The 22,686-nt window shown below is 41.7% G+C and overlaps 1 protein-coding gene across 5 annotated transcripts in view; it reads right to left on the bottom strand.

The window, feature by feature from the left end:
- Positions 1–22,686, bottom strand: part of zfyve26 (zinc finger, FYVE domain containing 26) — a 75,793-nt gene that overhangs the window by 14,195 nt on the left and 38,912 nt on the right. For 2 of the 5 annotated variants that reach the window (XM_078563225.1, XM_078563228.1), the window contains exons 25-37: positions 20,171–20,347; positions 19,273–19,522; positions 17,337–17,435; positions 16,133–16,299; positions 12,563–12,699; positions 10,215–10,243; positions 9,983–10,119; positions 7,204–7,424; positions 5,059–5,206; positions 3,710–3,919; positions 1,593–1,814; positions 445–642; positions 148–353 (exon numbers count right to left, since the gene is read on the bottom strand). In XM_078563225.1, coding sequence (XP_078419351.1) covers positions 148–353; positions 445–642; positions 1,593–1,814; positions 3,710–3,919; positions 5,059–5,206; positions 7,204–7,424; positions 9,983–10,119; positions 10,215–10,243; positions 12,563–12,699; positions 16,133–16,299; positions 17,337–17,435; positions 19,273–19,522; positions 20,171–20,347 — 2,201 coding nt within the window. The remainder of the gene's footprint in view (positions 1–147; positions 354–444; positions 643–1,592; positions 1,815–3,709; positions 3,920–5,058; positions 5,207–7,203; positions 7,425–9,982; positions 10,120–10,214; positions 10,244–12,562; positions 12,700–16,132; positions 16,300–17,336; positions 17,436–19,272; positions 19,523–20,170; positions 20,348–22,686) is intronic. The other 3 variants (XM_078563227.1, XM_078563230.1, XM_078563229.1) reach the window with 2 other exon arrangements.

Genomic DNA, 22,686 nt, shown 5'->3' with positions numbered 1-22,686 from the left:
TTGCAACAAACCGCTACAGAAAAGTTGGACTGCAGTGGTTCAAGAAGGCGACTCCCCACAACCTGCTCAAGAGCAATTAGGGATGGGTAACAAATGCTGGCCTTGCCAGTGATACTGACATGCCTTGAAAGATTTTTAAAAATCTACCTTGAGACATCCGCCGCAGACATTTTTTTGCGAAAAGAGCTGACAATTTTCTTTCTCAACGAGCTGCGGTTAGACACTTCTTGCAAATACGTTTTCAGGTGACCCTTAGCTTCCGTCAGCCAACCTTGCTTGGCTCCCAGTTCTTTATAGGATTCAGCTTTGTGACTGAAAAACCTGATGCACGTCATGGCTGCTCGCGTGTGATCCTGAAATGAACACATTACAACACGTTCTTCCGTGCATCTACTAAAATCCATCAGAAAAGTGCTCATCGCACAAGTCAAAAATAGTAATTACCTTCATAAATTGCTGCAGATCGTACAGAATGTTGAAGAAACCCCTTGTTTGCAAATGTTTGCAGGATGCAATTAGATGGCAACTCCATCTCTCCAGGCTCGGATCCATATGTTCCATCAAGTTTTCTAGAGCATGCAGTTTTCCAGTTTCATAACTTGGTATGAAAATCCCTCGCATGAACACCTCTTCAGGGCAAACCTGAAAGTGAGAGGCACACACACCATCTAAAGTACAAGTCTGTACTTCAATTAGAACTAAGTTAGAAACAGCGAATTAAACATGTAAAGCGCTGGAAAAGCACAGCAGGCCAATAAGTACCTGAAAAAGAAAGTTTAAACCATGTGAAGGGTTACATCTGAAACCAGCAGTCTAGCCACCTCTTTCAGATTGCGGATTGGCCTGCTGTTCAATTCCAGAATATTCTCTCTTTATTTCAGATTTCCAACATTATTGCTTTTCTTTTTTTGAACCTCAAAGTCAGAAACATTAAGCTTAAGCAGGTTTCCACTGACTTACAGCACAAAAACTGACCATTTACCCCAACTGGTCTATGCCCAGTGTTTATGCTCCACACAGGCCTCCTCTCATCCCTCATCTAACCCTATCAACATATCCCCTTATGCCTTTCTCCCTCACGTGCTCATCTAAATTAGCCTTAAAGGCATCTATGCTATTCACCTGAACTACTGCTGTGGTGACGAATTCCACATTCTAACCGCCCCCTGGGTAAAGAAATTTCTTCTGAATTCCCCATTGGAATGCTAACTTTTTCTATTTCTAACCTCAAGTCGGAACAAACACAGTAACGCAGAGATTCAAGAAAAACACATTTGTAAGTGGTTTTGCCAGATCTTGCCACAGAATTTGTTTTAAAAAAAAAACTATTCCTAGAATGTTAAATGACATTGCTTTCTCCTGCTTGTGGGTGTTCTCATTTTCCCCAGTTGAAAAAGCAGGAGGCGGCCTGCATCCTGTCTCTGGCCTTGGCTAGGAAATCCTGCAGCTGAATCCACATCATCAATATCCAGGGTACATCGCTGTGGCACATTACTAATCATCCTTTCACGCCAAAGTAATTTTTTTTGCAACATGTATTCATTGTTGTTTGGTAAAGCAGCAATCCAAGTATGGCAACAGCTGTGTCTTACCTTATCCAGCAGGTGCTGCAATGCTTCCCTCATGCAGTTGTGTCTCATGTAAAAACTAATGATGGCCAAGTTAGTGCCATAAGTTTGTAAGTAGAAGAGGCACTCTTGATAAAAGACCTGATGTTTGATCTTCCCATCCCCCATAGTTTCAAAGCCTGCACCTTCGCCCTTCAGAACAGTCTCCAATTCTCTCAGGGAGGCAAGAATGTCGTCGTCCTGCTGCTCAATTACAAATGGAAATAAACACAGCCATCAGAACAAAATAGCAGGGTAGCACTTCCACACAATTTGCCCTAAACTGGCCGAACTAGGGAAAACGATCAAGAAAGTTTAAGCTCAAGTTACGTCCTGCGCAAGTTTCCATACACTTTTGTGACTGCTTAAAAACAGCAAGTTGGAAGCCGGCCCCCTCCACAACTGTTCACAGGCCCAGGTTGATTTAATCCACATGGCAAGTTTCCGCTCCCCGTTTGCAACCAGAGCAAATCTTAAAATTAAGCATTGTTTTTTAAAAAAACAGACATCTTAAAAGCATTGATCTTAAAAAAAATACTGAAGTTACTAATAAACCAACTACTGTACAGTTTTTATAAAGTCATTTTCAGTTATTTAAAATCAGGATACTCACGGGTGGTAGATTAGACACACTTATTAATTTTTTTTTGTGATAAACCCATTTCAAACTGTGTTAATAGAACTGCACTAGGTTACCATTCTTCAATATAAATCGAGATTATTTTTTAAATTCCAGGGAAGAAAAATTACACTAAAACGCAGACCAACTGCACCAGTTCAAGGAAAGTTTTACGTTTGCAATTATGCAAATGAATGAACAGAAATACGAATCATAACTGCATTTCAGAAAACTAGCTCAATTTTCAACACAATTTGTCGCCAGATTGCCGATTGCTCCCAAAGCGGACATTCTTGTCCATCATCTTTACTCTTCCACCAATCTACAGTAGACTCTAGATGTAATCATCTATAATGCTCATGTATAGCTTGCATATTTCCACCTCTTGAAATAGTTTCCTCATTGAGATTTTCTCCGTATTGACAACACGAGGAATTTGAGCTGACGGACAGAAGCGGCTGGGTGAATTCCAGGGACTGGCCCATAAGCCCAGAGACCTATCAGAAGGAAATCCTCTCCCATGTGCCTTTATTTTCTTTCTCCCTATGTATGGCAAATTAGCTGGAGCTTTCCAAGTTGTACAATATTCAAACCTTAGTTGAAGAGCAACTTAGCTACCTTGAATTTAAAAGCTGCAAACTCCTAGCTTCTGTATACAGCCAAGCGGCATGTTGCAGTCTCTCCTTTTCCTTAACATTAGTTCTAGTCATTGCCAAATTACAAAAAGGCTGATCAAAGAACAAGCTTTCCTTAATGGACATTTTATCTTGAAAAAAGACAGCTTATTTTAGGGGAAAAAACTCCAAAAATGCAATTATTTGTTCTAATATGTCTGTCAGTATTTTTTATATATAACTTTCAAAATATTCATACTTACATTTTGCCTCTCCACTCTTCTACCATTTTACACCCAGTTTTGAACTAAATAATGAACTAAATAGCTGCAATGGCTTAAGACAAAAGATTCCTCCTGGAGTATGTCTCTTGTTTACTGATGGCTCTATTTAGTCTCATTCAGAAACGTGGCATTATAGAAATGTGATTGGATTACTCAGTTTAATTTCTGGCAATGCTATTTATGCTCAGATCATTGCAAATGGGAAGGGGAAATCATTGTGCTAAGATAAACAATGGGCATTTAATACCATAAGTCTCAGAGGATAACGTCAAAGCAAAATTAGTCATCACAGTGACATAACTTGCGCATCCAAGCCACACACCATCCTGACTTGGAAATATATCGCCGTTCCTTCACTGTCGCCGGGTCAAAATCCTGGAGCTCCCTCCCTAACAGCACTGTGGGTCTTCCTACACCACATGGACTTGCAGTGGTTTAAGAAGGAGCTCGCCACCTCCTTCTCAAGGGCAACTAGGGATGGGCAATAAATCCTGGCCTAGCCAACGATGCCCACATCCTATGAATTAATAAAATTACCAGGTTTATCATTTTCAGAAGTTGATGCAAAATAAAAAAGCTCATTACCACAGGCAAGACTGGTCTAACAGATGTCTCTAGGTGCTGCATTATTTCTTGCAAGAGTGGAGGACCGAGAGTCAGTTGGTTTCGGTCGAATGGTGGCTTTAAGCAGCGACTGAATTTCTCCCGAGCTGCAGACAGGTTCCCCACTTTGAGGCAGGCTAACCCCCAAGCATGCCAGACTCCACCTGGATCCAGTAGACTCTTAGTTGAAACCTAAAATGTGAAAGCAGTCAACATCAACGAATAGTCTCTTGGCCCAACACAAACTAAACAATGGGAATAATCAAAACTTTTTTCTAAAATTAGAACTCTTAAAGTAACTGCTTTAACTTCCTAAAGTAGAACATATCACAAAAATATTACTGTCAAAATCCAATGCAACAAGGAAGTAACAGAAGTTATTCACAAGATCAGGGAGAAAGAAAACACCCTAGAGCTTGTTTAAAATAGATTAGTCTGCATCAACACGCTCTGGACTGGATTAAAAGGTTAGTTCAGAAGCTGAATTGAAATTTTCCCAATAGCTAAATAGCTAAAGTCTAGGGTACCAACAAGAGGTTCATTCAGCTGGCAGCATGCTCAACCTACAGTCAGAACATTGGGGACTCAAGTACAGGAATTAAGTGCATCGTCTAAAATGACATTTCAGTGCATCGCTGAGGAAGTGGTTGATTGTCAGAGGTACAGTATTCTGGGAATAGGTCCAAGTAAGGACACAGGCAGCTGAGTTTTGGATGACCTCAAGTTTAAGGATGCTAGGACGTGGGAGGCCAGCCAAGAGTGCATTGGAATAGTTAAGTCCAGAGGTAACAAAGGGGAGAATTTTTCCTGAGGTGGGTGAGCTGGGCAGAAGCAGAGCCGATTGCCGCCTGCACGCCGCCATTTTACGCAGGCGGGCTAATTAAGGCCCACCCAGCATCATGCGTGGCCAGTAGTGCTCAGTGCTATCTGAGCGGGCAGGGGGAGGAGGGAGAGTTGGTGCCTGCGCTCTTTTGCGCATGCGTGTGAAAGCAAAGCAATCTCCTTGAGGCAAGCGCATCCAGTGTGCGCCCGCCGAACGAAGTATCGAGATGACGTCGGGAAGCACGCCCAACATCATCGCGCATCATTTTACACGTCAGCATGTCAGGCCTGCCCCTGCACGCCGACAGCAAAATTCTGCCTAAAGGCATGGTGGCAACGTAGCAACAGTAGCTACAATTCTCCCGTCATTAATGTGAAGCTTTTGTATATCACTGCAAGAAGCTTGTAGTCCAGAGAGGCAATTTCCCAATACTTGGAAATCTCCACAACTGTTCTAATTTTGTCAGCTACCAAATGCATTTCCGATTTTTAAAAAAATCTTCACAAACCTCAACAGCCAGTGCGTAGTATTCAGTTTCCAAAAGCTTATTTCTCAGTCTTGTAATGGCTGCTGGTTTAAGGATTTGTTCCAGGGAAGGTACATCCTGGTAGTTAGCAGCAACTAAAATCTTCACTACATCCACCTTGCTGATATAACTGCATGAAGTGACAGAAAGCAGAAAATTAAACTTGAAAGAGCGCCTTTACAGGAAATGCAGAGTTTATTGGACAGTTTGTTTAATTTTTATTTCTTTTGAGGTGACAAATTCATAGGAAAAGATGCCACAGAAATCTTCCACACATTTGCAAGTGGAACAAGTACTCAGACTAGCTCTTCAGGGTCACCATGTTGTACATGGGCAGGCTATAGTCTGCAACTCTCCAAAGTGATCAAGTTTTGCAGTACAACATAAAGGACTGAGGCATGTGAGGTTCACAACATGCCTTCTCTACCTCATTTCAAATACATGGACAAAATGTAACAAATAAAATTACATTTATATTGTGACAATTGCCCCAGAGCCTCCCAAAGTGCTTCAAGAACAACAATCTACTTTTGAAGTCCCGTCGCTTCTATGAGGTAGGGAAACCATAGTGACTCGGCTTTAAAAGTAATGAATTGGTTGTGGAGCTCTTTCAACGTGAATCTAAAAACATGCTAAAGCATTATACAATTGTAACATTTATCCTTCAGCTACATTTTATTCAGTTATCACTGAACTTAATATTTCCCTTTTAGTGGCAAAACTTAAATGCATGAAATTTAGACTTTATACAAAACCGAATGCAAGTTTTAACTATGGCTAAATAATGCTTCCACCAAGGCGCTTTGCTACTTTCCTAAATGGAACAAGACTGTCAAGTTAAAATCTACACTGCAACTGTTGGCTACATTACGAATATGACAAACTTCTTGTTCGCAGTAAACCCAGGAAAACTAACGCTTGCTGCTTGAAGCTAGATTCAGATACATGTCCAGAACAACCAGAACATATTTGGGCATAAATAAGAATTGTTTACTATTAGCATCAAAGTTTATGATTACTCAAATAATTCTTGCTTAAAGGTGATCTAGAAACCTGATTATAAGGATGCAATGGATTTATGAGGAGCAAGTGAATTGAAAAAAGTGCAACACACAAGTTGTTAACAAACCAAGTAATAAGGTGATCTGAGCAAAGGCTGAAAGTGAATAAGCACCGAGTCAACTGTTGTACTGTGCTCCACACTCCAAAATAAAATCTTGCTTAAAATTAGGCTCGTTTGATGCTGATTTTGTTGCATAACACTGTACAGTAGAGGCGGCAAAAACTGGGCACAAACCAGTGATGCTCGCTTATTGCAGAATTCAATACTACCAATGCACAAGATATTCACTACTAACCTCCTCATTTACTCCCTTGATGCATGCAAGTTATATTGGTGCAAGGATCTAAGGTGCTGGGGGCAGCAGCAGCCCTAAAGCACAGCAATAAATGGCCATTCTGCATGTCAAAGTGTGGACGAAGTGTGTGCAGGGGCTGTAGCTATGTTTGATATTACCAACCCTGATCTGTCCTCGTTCAACATTCATATACTTCTAGGAGGGGGTTGCTGAATGCACATCAGGAGGAAAAGCTATGACTAATATTTCTCTCCTGCTTTCCCAGGAAATGTCCAAACAACACCCACAAAATCAAAATATCACAGATGCTGGAACCTGAAATAAAAACAAAAAATGCCAGAAATATTCCACAGGTCAGGCAGCACCCATGGAGTTAAAAACACAGAAAATGTTTCAGGTCAATGGATCTGACGAAAGGTCATCGACCTGCAACATTAACTCTGTTTTTCTCTCCACAGATGCTGCTTCAGCTACTGGGTATTTTCAGCAATTTCTGTTTGTATTACTCTCCTTACTGTGCACAAGTCCGGTAGTGGAGCTTCCTGGTAAAAGTGGCTCAATGCCACACAGTGAACTTACTGAGCCACTTGGGAAAGAGAGGGCAAGCTACATTTAAAACAAATTCAAGTGGATGAGTGAAGAACCGTGGATAAGTCACAGTATGCTGCAGATCTACAGCACCAACTTTTAATACAGCAGATTTTTATTATATAAAGAGCATCCCAGTTTCCAAGGAAGTATTTCCAAACATAATGACAATGTGACTCACCTGTCACAAAGGGCTAGGTCTTGGCTCCTTCCTGCCTTCACAAACATCATTTTAGCACTGAAAAGAAGTTGCTTCATGATATCCATTAAAAGACAGGAATCCACTTCTGGGTTTGTTAATGCTCGAGACAGTCTGCTGCAGTGATCTATCAACTGATGGCCACACACCATACTATTACTGTGCAGATTCATGATGGCAATACACAAGGAAGCACTGGGAGCCTGTGAACAACAGTTCACAGATTAACAGATGAACAACAGATTACAACAAACAGTTTTCACATTTTTATGTAATGCTCTCATTTCTATAGGTTTCCTACTATTCTTCGAAAACCAATTTTTTTCCCAAGCATTTTCTGCACCCAGTCCGAAACAAACTGCAAGAAAGTGAAACTGGATTTCAAAACAGCTTGTCTTTCAGTTCCCATCACTTGGGTCCCCTCAATGCCTGGTAGATAAGATGCCACAGGAAATTGAGGGCTTTCCATGGAAGAGTCACGAGCAGTAACCTTGGGATAATTATATCTCCTGCCTAGTTCACAGGCATTCAGAACAACTGTGATATGTTGTCTGCTGTCCCAGTTGAGATACCTCTCTGCACAGACCGGGGATCAATCCTGAAACCTACGTCATATATCACAGAATCACAGAATAGTTACAGCACAGAAGGAGGCCATGTGGCCCATCATGACTGCATCATAAGATCATAACAAGAAGAAATAGGAACAGAGTAGGCTTTTCGGCCCATCGAGTCCGTTCCCTGATTCAATAAGGTCGTGGCTGAACTCACTGTGGCCTCAGCTCCACTTTTCTGCCCGTCTCCCAAAACCTTTGGCTTCCTTGTAGATCAAAAATCTCACCTTACTCAACTTCAACATATTCAATGACCCAGCCTCCATTGTTCTTTGGGGTAGAGAATTCCAAAGACTAACAACCCTCAAGAAATTCCCCCTCATCTCCATCTTAAACGGAAGACGCCTTATGTTTAAACTGTGCCCCCTCGAGAGGAAACATCCTCCAGCTCGAAATGATTTAGTACTGTTCAAACTAGTGCCTTTCTCCAGCAAGCTGTTGGGGAGCTCTATTATAATTATTTACAGATATTCATAGATGCTTTAATTTTATTTCCCAGAAGGGAACATTTAAAAGAATTCCACCAAATTGTCTCCTATGTTTTACCATGCTCTAAATGCCAGCTCAGTGGTACTACTCACACTTCTGAGTCAGAACGTTGTGGGTGCAAGCCCAAGATTTGGGCACACAATCGAGGCAGACACTTATCATGTAGTGGTGAATGAGTGCTACATTGCTCAGGGTGACTTTTTTCAGATGACTCATTAAACCGAGGCCCCGATTCCATGGGCAAAGTGGGTATACATAATCTAAAGATGCTATTTGAGAAAGGAGCACAGTTCTCCCACTGTCCATGAAATATTTATCCCTCAATTAACACCATAGAAAAAAGATTAGCTGGTCACAGATCACAGCGCTGCTTTGTGGAACCTTGCTGATGCAAAATAGCTTTGAAACAGGAGTGACTACAGTTCAAAAATTTGATAGCTAGAAGATACTCTAATTACATATACATTTACATGTAGGATTAGGAAGTGGTCAAATCGTATATGATTAAAGTTTTTGGTTTCTTATTACTTACAGATTTAATGTGGCTAAAAATAATTAAGTAAAGTTGCCCATCCCCATGGTGCTTTAGGATTTAATGCGTCAGGGTTTAAATTAGCTGACAGCGCTGTTTAATATAAGATCCTGAGGAGGTTTGACAGGCTGGGTGCTGAAAGGATGTTTCCCCTTGTGGGAGAGACTACAACTAGGGGGATGCAGTTTAAAAATAAGGGGTCTCCCATTTAAGACAGAGATGAGGAAAACTTATTTCTCTCAGAGGGTCGCAAGTCTGTGGAACTCTTCCCCAGAGAGCAACGGAGGCAGGGTCATCGAATATTTTTAAGGCTCAGTCAGACAGATTCTTGATCGACAAGAGAGTCAAAGGGTACAGGGGGTAGGAAAGAAAGTGGAGTCGAGGCCACAATCAGATCAGAGATGATCTGACTGAATGGTAGAGCAGGCTCAAGGGGCTGAATGGCCTCCTCCTGCTGCTAATTCATATGTTGGTAATTTTTGCTGAAACTGCAAGATGTGGGATTCATGCCTGTAGACCTACTTTTGTGGCCACGTTGCAAAACAAGATAGACAAGACAGTCTTGAGATAGGAAGTGAGACAATAGGATAGGATGATAAATAAGTTGGCACTGTTCTTTTGCAGGAAGTATTTCCTTTCTGGGGGTCTTGTTCACAGTAATGTTCACTGTCATGCCATAATGAATCAGCAATGAAAGTGAGAGAGACAGCGTATAAAGATCTTAAGTTTTTCGTAGCATTTTGCAGAGATTCTGGGTTAAAACGCAGATTACCTGTCTACCCGGGGAAAAGCAATAACATTATTTATCTGTATATGCACAGCTCAAAGACTGTGTCTCTCTCAATTTGGTTGAATACAATAAATGACATATGCTGCAAACCGTATTTATCATCAGAGTCAAACTGCTTACACAGGCTTTGGGATATCTTGACAAAGGCAGTATATAATTCCAAGTTTTTTTATTTTGGTTTCTTTTGAAGCAAACTGCATTTGCTATGGTTGCAAAACACATCGGAGTTTCATATTCCCAAAACTGCATCTAACTGAATCTGTAACCGTCGGGCACTCTTGCAACTAGTGTAAGGGAGGTACAAGACCAAGAAGTCAACAGGTTTATATTTCTCACCTGCTCGTAGAAAAACTCACAGCGCTCATTTTCATTCTCATCTTCGTTCAGAGTCAAGTGCCATTGTACTTCGGAGACCCGCGGCATCTGCAGTGCTACAGCAAGATCCGAACCACCTTCACCACAACTCATGGGATCTATTACACAGAAATAGAATTGTAAACATAGGTCATTCAGCTGGGAAGACAAATCAGAATATTTTCACAAACTATCATCTAGTTGTTGTTCTTACCTTCTCCTTGATCTAGTTGTTCTTTCTCACTATAGGAAATAAAAATAAACACACAGTGAACAAAAATCATAAAATAATGTATAGAATACAGGTACAATGTCCAATATCTGGGACGCTCGGGACCAAGACCATGTCAGATTTCAGATTTTCCCGGATTTTGGGCATTGAACCTGTACAGTACCTGAAGCTGATACAGAGCCTGAACCTAAAACACACCCTGGAGCTAGGCTGGCACGCCATTTCAAAAACGTCCGGTTTTCAGACAGCTGGAATTTTGGTACTGCACCTGTATTCATGCTGAATAACTGATAAATTTCAAGACAATTTCTATAAACAAAGTAGTTAAAATGGTACATGACTTCACTTACAAATCCATGAATCATTCACTTCGTCAATAAGTTAAATTCACAGAAGAGCAGCATGAAAAATACACTTGTTATTAAAAAAAAGTTAATACTAAAATTTGTCAATAAATAAAAACATCCATCCACATTTTCTGGAGGCTGTATGTACCAAATTCTACTGGTAACCAATGAATAGTTTCAAGACGAATACTATGGCCAGAATCTTCTGTTCGGCAAGTGGGGGCGGGCCCGTTCGCCAACTCATAAAATGACACACGGTGACATCAGGCATGGGTCCCAACACCACTGCGCGTCATTCAGATCCTCAGTTCAGCAGGCGCGCAGGGAGTCGGTTGTGCATCCGCCAAACTGTCAAAGGCCTATTGAGGCCATTTAAATTCCAATTAAGATAATTAACTGAGCTGCCCGTCCAACCTTAAGGTTGGGGGGACAGGCGAGGAGCCCAAGGGGCCTTCGCATTTATCAAGAAACCTCATCCACAGGCGATTAAAATTCATTGACATGTCCCAGCTCGTGTGACACTGTCACATGAGGGTTCATGTCTTAAAATTTTTTTTCTCTTTATTAAAATTCTTAAAAATCAAACTAATCTCCCTGAGGCAGCTCTGTGCCTCAGGGAGATTTCTGCGCTCTTTCATGTGCATGCACAAAAGAACACAGGCCCAGACTCAACCCACTCCCCCCCCCCGCCCGCACAGAGAGCACTCAGCGCTTCCAGGTGCGCGTCATACTAGGCAGGCCTTAATTGGCCCACCCACGCAAAATGACGACGCCCAGCCAATCGCAGGCAGTGATCGGCTGTGCGCCCGCCCGCGTCTGCTCCCGCCCAACCCCCCCAGATGGGGAGAAAATTCTGCCCTATGCCTTAACTGGGGATCTGTTCTTTAGTGCCCTTGGCTAATAGTTGTACAAGGCCTGGCAGTTTCTACTGACTGGGAAAGTAGGACTAAATGACCAAAGGGTGCAGAACTGAGCCAAAGTAGCAAATTAAAGATTCAATCTCCAGTCTGTGCTACTTACAGACCTTAACCATGGCAGCAGTGAGGGCCCTAAATCTTTCCTTCATCACCACTGAATGATATCCCTGAACTATCGTGGGGGAAGGAAATCATTCTGTAATTGCACACTCCTGTCAGTGGTGGTACTGTGTGGCAATTTAAATATAGATACAAGAATTTATATTGGAAACATAAAAAAAGGAAGTAAGATGTGACTGCTGAGGACTAAACCTATAAGATGATGAAGGTTTTCACATCACTGATCACCTCAATGATCACAATATAAGACAGCCCTGACAAAATTTCATACCAGTCCCTTTAACAGGTCACTGATGAACTTCACATTCAGAAAAGTAAACGTGCGAGAAATCTGGTAGCATCATAATTTAGTTTGTCTGGGGGGTGCTGAATCTGTGCTTACTAATCCATTTTAAAAAGGGCCCTTCAAGCAACAAACATTTGAGAACCACCGACCTAAAGTGTCTGCTGCAGTAGATGTAGTAGATACTTGTCATCATGAAAAGTGTGAAGGAATCATAAACAAAACTCCAAAACAAAAGTGCAGCAGATTTCACTTCAGAAATATTTGCTTTAGAAACATGAAAGCTGTGTTAGTTTTTTCAACATTAATGCTTCATTAAGGGGTGCACAGAGTCAATTTACATATATATTCCATGTCTTACCATTCTGTGAAACAGCAATAAAGCATTAACACAGTGTGTTACAGTACTGCCATGGAAAATAAAGTTTCAACCTTTTAGAATTCTTCTCAAAAGTGGCTGAACAGTTTTTTTGAGATATTAAACCTCTATAACAGCTTGCCTTCATGGAATATTTGAGCAGTACTGATTTTCACCAGGTTATCCCAAAGCACAAAATACAGATGGTCACTGTGTAATTCGCAAATAAGTAGTTATTTCCCTGATGCCCCTTGTATTGTTGATGTTACACCTGAAATCAAGACTATAGCTGAGACATTACTTACTTTATATGATAAGAATCATAACATTGGTCGCAAACTCGTGCTGGGCTCTCCCTGCAGTTCTCAACCACCGTTTTGTTTGTTGAACAAGACTGGCAAACGACACGCCCACAGCGCCTGCAGTGATGTCGTCGATTGAACTGGTCAAGAAAGAAAGCTAAATATTAACATGCGGTACAATGATTGAAACAACACTGTATTAAGGTCCTGCATTCTAATGAAAAACACTTACAAAATTCACCATGGCCTGCATCTCTAGTATACTGGTCTCAAGAAAGATTAATACTCTATTCTTTTTGGTTAGTTCATGGAGGTGGTGGTGTACTGGTATCGTCACTGGACTGGTAATCCAGAGACCCAGGGTAATGCTCTGGGAACCTGGGTTTGAATCCCACCATGGGCAAATGGTGGAATTTGAATTCAATTTTTTTTTTAAATCTGTAATTAAAAGTCCATGGCAACCATTGCCGATTGTTGTAAAAACCCATCTGGTTCACTAATGTCCTTAAGGGAAGGAAATCTGCCATCCTTACCTGGTCTGGCCTACATGTGACTCCAGACCCACAGCAATGTGGTTGACTTAAAATGCCCCCTGAACAGGAGCAATTAGGAATGGGCAATAAATGCTGACCTAGTCAGCGAAGCCCACATCCAATGAATAAAAAATTACACTCCTCAAGACATGGACTCCACAGGTTCCCTGGGCATTCTATAGTATACTGGTCTCAGAGGTCGCTCTTTATGGTGCAAGAGCCCAGATAATGAATATTAGCAAGCAATTCTATCACTGGAGACGGGAGGGGGGTGCTATCACAGCAGAGCACAATCCTATCCTGTCCCAATTCCTTCACACACGCATTTCTGCAGTGGCTACTGTATAATCATCAGCAACTATCCATGGCTGATTTTCCCCTCCCTAATGTAATGGCACTGACACCAATAGTAATACGGCCTGGCAAAGATCAGGTAACTCAGCATAGACCAGGAATCATAAACCTTGGTCTTTTTTATCTGCATGCAGCCATGTGCTGCCTTTACCAACAAAGGAATCAGGGAAGCTCTGGATTTGAATCTTCCATACACTTAGATAGCCATTAACAATAGAGGCATGTCCCAAGAAGGTGGGTCACAGACTATTCCTAACAACAACAACTTGCATTTCTATGGCACCTCTAATGTAGAGCATCCCAAACACTTAAGGATGTAAACAGACAACAATTGACACTGAGCCAAAGAAGGAAACAGTAGAACTGGTGATCAAAAGCTTGGTCAATAAGGAAGGTTTTAAGGGCTAACTGTTGTATAAGGAAGCACAATATTGTGGATGTGAAGGAACTTAAGAGATTTCTCTAATAAAATCTGACTCAGAGACAATCAACACTATATAATAGGGAATATTTAATTCTTGTTATTGTTCAGACTTATCTTTTATTGTAAAAAATTTGCATTCTGCCAGAGAAGTATTGCAAAATGCCAGAATCTTCAGTTCTACAGAAAAGTATTTTAAGGCTGAGGCAACAAATAAATTATATTTGAGGCTAACAACCCATGAAAGTGCATTTCTTGCAGTCAGATCACAATCTAAACTAAACAACCCAAATCAATGACAGCCAGACATTGCTACAAATGCAGATTAATTGGCTGGATAAAAGACTTAATGGGCAGGACATTTTGGACGGTGATGATTCCTCCCACTGAAAAAGTCAACGGGAAATGCATCCCACCGATGTCATCAGCCCTGCAGCTATTTAATGCTCCATAGCGCATTAATTGGCTGGAGATGGGATTCCAGCCCTCATTTGGGAGGAGGTTACACTTCAGAGAACTGCTGGCCAATCTGACTGACTAACAGCTCTGTACTCCCAACAATGCCACTGGGAGTGGTGGTCACTGTTGGAACTACAGGCAGTCCCCAAATTCTAAGTGCTGGAAGCCCCAGTCTAAGGTAAGTGCAGATGGTGTGGGGTGGGGGAGTCTCATGGCAGGGACTGGAGGGGAGGCCCAGTGGGAGGGATTGGGTTGGAAAGGCCGGGTGTGGTGGAGGAGGGCAGCGGGGGCGTGCAAACACTGGGGAGGATGGCGTGAGCGATCGGCAAAGGGGGCCCATGAGGGAGGTGCCCTCTTTCTGGCTTGAGGCGCGAGCAGGGTAACCTTCCGGGCTCTCCCCCAGCACCACCCACTATCCCTGACCTCCCAGTGGCCAGATGGGAAGCACCCCTTAAATGGCTAAAAACTGGCTTTTTAAGGACCTCGATTGAAGCAAGGGTGGACAGGCCACCTTAGACCTCACCTTCCCCACCACCCCTACCCCAACCCCTTAAAATTTCACACAAGTCAGGAGTGGATAGGTAGCAGCAGGAAAGCCTTCCAGCCCACCAACAGGGATCCATAAAGTTCTGCCCAGGGTGTAAATTGCTTTTGGGAAAATATAGAATGACTACAAATAAAATGATAAAACTTCAAAAATGCAACACAAGTTCACCTTTTAAATAGCAAGACAACAATAACTGAGGTTTTTCCTCCTCCCTCATGAAAACACTGGCTTAAAATTTGCTCCTCCCTTCATCTCTTTTAACTGACCCTATTACCCAAGGTACATTCATGCTTGGACTTTTCAGTTTGAGAAAATAACAGCAGTCCAGCAAATCAGTTGCTGTTAGCTGTGTGAATTACTGTACAAAGAATGAATATCCAGGTCCAATCCATGAGCCACAAAGGACCCAAAGTTTTAACCAGCACTGCAGACTCTCACATTCTATTTTATTTCATAGTCCCTCCAGTCAGAGATTAATCAGGGCCAACTGCATTACTTTTACCGTGTTCTTCAGTTGGTTTTGCTAAACTGTTGCTTAATTTGTCTCCGAGGAAAAATCTGAGATCACTCCAGAAACACAAGAGCCACCTTTAAGCAAAAACTATAGGGCTTTTAAGGAAGCAATTGATCTGGGCAATTGCTTACTGCTTTCGTATGCTCAACGGGCACTTGTAACATCACTTTGGTAGCAGTGTTATTTCACTTGCTAAGACACCAAGTTGGGGATCCCAGTTGTCTCTTTAAAATTAAAAAAAGGCTGAACGAGGATTTGCATAGCACAAAGTCCCCAATACAATGGAATCACAACAGAATGGTGGAAGACCACCGTAGAGCTCATTTACAACTGTCCACAATGCTGTTCATAAAAACAAATTCTGGGATTAGCTGCTGTATCATCATAAAAATGACAAAAGTGATTTTTCTTCCTGCAGACGAAAATGACTTAGCAAATAATTTGCTGCACAATTGTTGTCAACTACTTGCGTCTGCAAGTCCACAAGATAAATGGTATGTAGTACTTCAAACTGTGGATGGTAAAATATTTGCTAATCTTCTGGACGTGGATGCAATTCTTTTCAACATTCACCATCCTTTTGCCCGGTAAGCTCAAAAGTGCAAAGCCACCAGAGACCAACACAGGCTACAGTACAAGGAGTCTGGTTTCAGTTTCTATTCTGGCAGTTCACTGAAACCATTGAACGAGAATAATAAAAAAAGTTGGAAGATGCAATGAAGTTTGGTTTATATTCCTTCCTTACCATGGTAAACCTCTCCTTCCAACAGACCATGCAAAACAATGCCTTATTGTCAGGTACCCAGTCTTTCTTGGCAGGTGGGTTTTCTGGAGGAACAAATTCACCAATTGATTTAGACCTTCGAAGGGATCCTTCTTGAGGGTTAGTTGGTCCTTGGAGAGCGGAGTTAACTGCAACGTAAAATACACTGAATTAGAATGAAACAAAAATCAACGTCCAGTGAGTGGTACATCTTGACGGCAGAATTCAAGTTATATCTTTACAAAATTGGATATATTGACCAATTTTGAAAATTCAATGCCTCACAAAAACTGTTTGTCTGCATATGCATTTGAAACAAAGCAGTTAAAAGGGATGAGCAAACCAGCAGATTAGAACACTATTATTTCACCCTTTGGAATCAGAGTTCAAACACAGATGAGAATGTTTAAATGTATTTTCTCTGCCAGCTCTCAGATACTATTGAGTTTAGATGAAAGCAAAACTGGCTGATATTGATACCAAATGTTCCACTCCCTTGCTAAATGTAAACACACAAATAGTCAGGCAAGATAAACTGTAATGTTTTTCAAGTAATACTCTGCATCCTGGGTTTGAAAAATCTCCATTAAATTTCCTCTTATTCTTCTCTACTCTCATAGAAATGGTCTCAGCATCTTCATAATTGTCGTTTCCTATGTCTGGTATTGGCCTGATGAATGTACTCTGTCAATCCTGTTATGGGAAACCCAGAATTATTACCCCACTGGTTCCATGTTGAATCCAAATTTATTACTTAATGTATTATATTCTATGTCCTATTTATACTGCCCAAAGTATCCAATCTAATATGTTGGGCAGAGTAAGTCATTGAATGGTAAGGACTGGTGCAAAGATGTGCAGGATTATTATACAAATGCAAATTTGTTCATTCTGTCTGTTAATTTTTAGGTGAAATAAAATATCAACATTAGTTTTTCCATTTTCTTTTAAAAGTAGAAACTGTCAATTTGATTTGCATGCAGCATTTTATTTGATTATCAATCATTGCCTAGATTCCATCTTTTTCAATGAAAGCTGCATAAACATTTGGAAGAGAGAAAGATGTAGTTATGGGAGAGAGCAGGGCAGTGGGATGAATTTTGAACTGCTCTAACCAAGAACTGTCACAGATGCCACCATGGACCAAATTACCTCCTTCTGTACAGCTTTATAACATTTTCCTTACCAGAAGACATACTTGGTGTGCGCTCAATGTTTGATGACAAGGCAAAATTCTGTGGTCCTGCACTCTGAGTGAGCAAATCTTGTAGGTTGATCACAGAATCTAGGCAGAAAGGCATAAAACAACATCATACAAGCTTGAAATTAACGTCATGTGGCAAACCTAAATAAATTATCAGCTCAGTCTTTAATGTATGAACCAAAGGGCAGTGTTTTTCAATTTTCATGGGAATATTGAAAGCCAGAAAGGGGTGGCGGGGGGGGGGGGGGGGGGGGGGGGGCGGACACTTGAATATGTTATTAGGGAAGGTGTACTGATTTAGTTTTGACACAGGATATTGGCAGGCTTTTATATCATCGGGCAATCAGTCAAGGCTGATCACTTTTCACCAAATCCTAGAACAACAGGTGGAAAAGACATAGAACGCTACAGAGCTATACACACACACGAGAGCATCCACCAACATTCTAACCGTCAGACCATTAGGGTTCAGGGTGTGCAATGAAATGAAGAAAGTCAGACCCTGGGTGCTCCAGTTTTCTGTGAGCATGCCTACATAGGTACAGTTGTATTTGAATTACAGAGTGAACCATGACAGCATGTAGGTATAACCCTGTCAGTACTCTGCAATTTAACAGCAGCAGAATGTACATTTAATTTAAATCGTAGTACGTTTGCTAATTCAACCTGTGAACTTGCTAAAAAAGGTAACTATTGTCATTGTGGAAGAAATAATGCTGATAAAAAGCTTTTATTCATTGAGACCCCACAAAATTAACTTTGCCAAAAAAATAAGAGAAACAGACTTGAGGAAATTCACTGCAAAAGAATAAAATACGGTTTTCGTCAAGACCAAACAACCCTGTCCAATAGGTTGTGGACAGGCAACAAAGGAAAGCCACAGAAGGAAAAATTAAAACTGACAGACTTGGATATAACATTGGCAAGTTAATTATTTCTTCAGCTCACCAAGGTTAGAAAGCAACTTGTCCTAGGGCAGAATCTTCTGCCTGTCGGGCGGGCCGGTCGGGAGCGGGCGCGGAGCCGATTGCCGCCTGCGCGCCGCCATTTTACATGGGCAGCGCCCAGCGTGACACGCGCCCGGTAGCGCTCAGCACTACCTGTGCGGGCGGAGGGGAGGAGGTAGAGTCAGGGCCTGCACTCTTCACGCATGTTCCCTGAGGAGCTGCCTCAGGGAGATTAAGTTCAGATTTAAAGTTTGAAAAAAAGATTAAAATTATTCAGACAGGTCCCCTCATGTGACAGCTGGACATGTTTATGAATTGTCAAAAAGATTTTTATTTATTTAATTAAACCTTCAGGAAACCTCCCGTGGATGAGGTTTCCTGAAGAACGCAAAGGCTGCTTGGGCTCTTCACCTTCCCGCCAACTTTAAGGTTGGACGGGCAGCCCTGTCAATTACTTAAATTGGTTTATTAATGGCCTTAACAGGCCTTTTACAGTTTGGCCGGCGCGCACCCGCCGAACAAAAGATTGGAATGACACGCGGTGATGTCGGGACGCACGCCCAATGTCACCGTGCATCATTTTACACGCCGGCATGCAGGGCCCGCCGCCCCCCCCATGCCAATGAGAAAATTCTGGCCCTAGTCTCATTAACAGATGGAAATTTCTAACCCAAATATAGAACATAGTACGAAGTTGAAATGAGACAGCGAAGCAATTTTATGTAATCAGAGGACAGACAGACCATTCAAAAATAGATTCTGCAACATGGCAATAGGTTTTGCCAAGGTTTCTGATCAAACAATAAATATCACCATAAAGTCTGATAAATAAATCACTCCTCCACATAGCTTTTTGCGATTGGTCTAAATTTAAGGACGATGGTTACAGCTTTCAGAGCGGTCTAATATAAACTCTTTTTAAAAGTAAATTCTTCTTCACAAAGAAATAAAAGCAGAACAATTTTTGTTACCTGATCGTGCTTTCTCTCGCACTGCATATGGAACTTCAAGGGCTTTAGATGCATATTTAGAAAGAAGGCTATCAATGTCTTCAATGGCAAAACCAGCTTCTTGCCCCATAAGCAAATGATGAAGTGTCTGCACAGCCACTGATGCCCAATCTACTTTCATATTCATGAGCAGCTGCTCCAGCATCAGCAATGGGTTCGATGACAGATGTGAATAGACATCGCGTGCTGACTCTGGCAGAGTTAGTAAAAGCTACCAAAAAGGAAATATATGGGCCAAACAGAAAATCAATGGATTATTATTATGAATGAGTACAGCAAAAAAAAATTCCTCGAAACTTTTAAAACTTACTCGCATAATTAACTTTAAACAAAGCTGACATTAGTAGATCACACTGTCAAAATGTTCAATAGTGGTTCAAAACTTTGGAGTGCAGCAGCAGTTGTTATGCTGGTAACATAACATATTCTGCTAGTAAAAGTTAATGCTTTTGCACCACATTATGGTACCACAGCCTCATATTTATCACTCATATTTCCCCATTAACAAACAATATGAAATACAAGCTCTACAAACACATTCATTGCCAGAAAATGCGTTCTGTGCAACTCCCAAAGGTAATTTCAGAACAAGTTTTATGATAGATTTCCTGCCAAACAGACCATTTTCATTTGCAGATAGATAATCAAAATGATATGCATCTGGACATTTACATCACAGTGATGCAGAATTATTACTGTTCGACTTAGGCATTCTCCTGAAGGTTTAAGGGTTTCGTTAATCAGAATTGTAGTTGGCAATATTCGATGAGATACTTTACAACCATAAATAAAAAACACTAGTGTGGACCTTCTGATAACTTGAAGAACCAATGGACAAGTGATGCTGACTCTTCCTTACCTTTGATCCAATGCGCAATGATTGAATTTCATGATGGCGTGCAGCAGACAGATTCTTGTGAAAGTGTGTGGTAAGGTAATTGGCCAGAAAGTGGCAAGCAGCTAGTCCTGGATGCTGATCCAGAGCCTGTTCACATACAGCTTGGCACATGTCAGAATCAGAGATTCCCTGCAAGAGCTGGTGGAACATGATGATGATGAGTCAAAATTCTGCATATTCCAGCTGTTTTAAAAAAAACCATTTATTAACGGTCTACATAATGGATAGAAAGGCACATATCCAAATGTGCGGATGACACAAAGATAGGTGGCATTGTTAAGTATTGTGGATGGAAGCGTAATCAAAAAGGCAAACGGAATTCTGATTTTGATCTCTACGCGTTGTATTCTAGATATAAAGAGCAGAACTTCCCCCGCAACTATTGGGGAGGGAAGTTCAGGAGTGGGTACGCCTCCGATCGGCGCCCCCAATTGGGGGCGTGCCACCATTTTACGCAGGTGGGCCAGTTAAGGCCCACCCAGCGTGACATCTGCCAGGAAGCACTATGAGCTCCTAAGATTCCCTTAGGATTCCCTAAGCCGAGAGTGCACTCTTTTGTGCATGCGCGCAAAAGAGCGCACTCATCTCCCTGAGGCTAAGTGCTGCCTCAGGGAGATCGGCGCCAAATTTAAAAATGTTAAATGTAGAAAAATAAAATTTCCCTGACATGTCCCCTCATGTGACACTGTGACATGAGTTGGGACATGTCCATCACTTTTAATTAAACTTTTATTAAATTTTTAAAAGCCTGCATGAAACCTCATCCCGCCTGTGAACGAGGTTTCATGCTTTTTCTGAAGCCCGCCAGGGCTCCCGGCCTGCCCGCCAACCTTAAGGTTGGACGGGCAGGTCCTTTAACTAGTTCAATTAGTTTTTAAATGGCCTCAATTGGCCGTTGACAGGTTGGCGGGCGCACAGTTGATTCGGCTGAGCCCCCGCCGGCCTGAAAATTGAAATGACGCGGGGTGACGCCGGGAGTTCCACTCGACGTCATCCCGCGTCATTTTACACGTCGGCGAGCGGGCCCCGCCCCCCCCCGCTCGCCAACTTCAATATCCTGCCCCATGTTTCAACTACACAAAGCCTGGTTGGACCCCACCTGGAGCACTGTGGGCAGTTAAGGGAACCGCACCTTATGAAGGACATATTGCCCTTGGAGGGAGTGCAGCAAGATTTATCAGAATGATATCTGACTCAGAGGGTTAAATTACAAGGAATAAAGCAGGATTCCATTCCCTGGAATTGAGAGGGGTACGGGGTGATTTGATTGAAGTTTTCAAGATATTAAGGGAAACTGACAGGCTAGACAGAGAGAAACTATTTTCACTGGATGAGGAGTCAATGACTCGGGGGCAGAGTTTAAAAATTAGACCCAGAACTTACAGGAGTTAAATTAGGAAACACTTCTACAAATGGCGGCAGAAGTTGAGAATTCTCATTCTCTTCCACAGATGAGATATTTATCAATCAAATGCAATAAGGGATCCAGGGCAAACACAGACCTTATGCCTCCTATTTATAACTGTACAGCATTCATGAGTTACAAAAACATTAACAACCTCACACAGTTTCAGTTAGTATATTCTCTTTAATTGGAATCACATTTTGCCCTAATACAGAACAGGAGTTATACTTTTCTCAAAATTTTCCCTGCCAGGATGCTAATTCTTTACTTTGTATGGTTCCATAAGCAACTGCCTTACTCAACTGGCCATTACTCAAGAGAAGCTTGAACGGAGCAAACATCAGGCTGTTCTTCTGTGGAGGGCAACATTGCTGAACACAATCCTGTCTTCACTCAAAGTCACGTAAAAATTTCCGACAGGGTTTGCTGAATAACCAAATCAGGCTCAAACCCACCAAGGCCTTTTCTCCTTCTTAAACCTGAAACGCTGAAGCCAAATGCAGCACGTCCCCGTCCAGCTTGCTCAGTACAGTTCAGAGTGTGAACATGGGATCCCATAGTTTGGATCAGCTATGAACTGGGCAAATCCACTGATCCATCAAGAGGGTCACAATATAATTTTTAAATTAATAGATAATGTGTGCTACACTTCCATTTACCAGTAAAGCATGCCAGACAATAAAGCACTTTGCACAAGAGTTGACAATTTTGGGACAGCAGAAATGCTTAGACTAATAATCAAAAGAAAATTCAACTGCTAAAAATGGTTTAATGAATTCAATATATAAGACAGGGAATTCAGTTAAAAACTAACTGTGTCCAGTAAGGCTGTGACCTCAGTAAGTCAATAGACATGCAATGTAACACAGGTACAGTTCCACACTAATGCAAAAGCAAAATACTGCAGATGATGGAAATCTGAAATAAAAACTGAAAATACTGGAAACAGTTAGCAGGTCTGGCAGCATCTGTGGAGAGAAAAACAGAGTTAACGTTCCAGGTCTGTGACCTTTCATCAGAACTGAAACGTAAACTCTGTTTCTTTCCGCACATGCAACCAGGCTCGTTGAGT

This window comes from Cetorhinus maximus, chromosome 18 (assembly GCF_964194155.1).
Source record: "Cetorhinus maximus chromosome 18, sCetMax3.hap1.1, whole genome shotgun sequence".
Taxonomy (NCBI): domain Eukaryota; kingdom Metazoa; phylum Chordata; class Chondrichthyes; order Lamniformes; family Cetorhinidae; genus Cetorhinus; species Cetorhinus maximus.
Note: the sequence above shows the minus strand (reverse complement) of the source record. Positions and strands in the feature narration are given on the sequence as shown.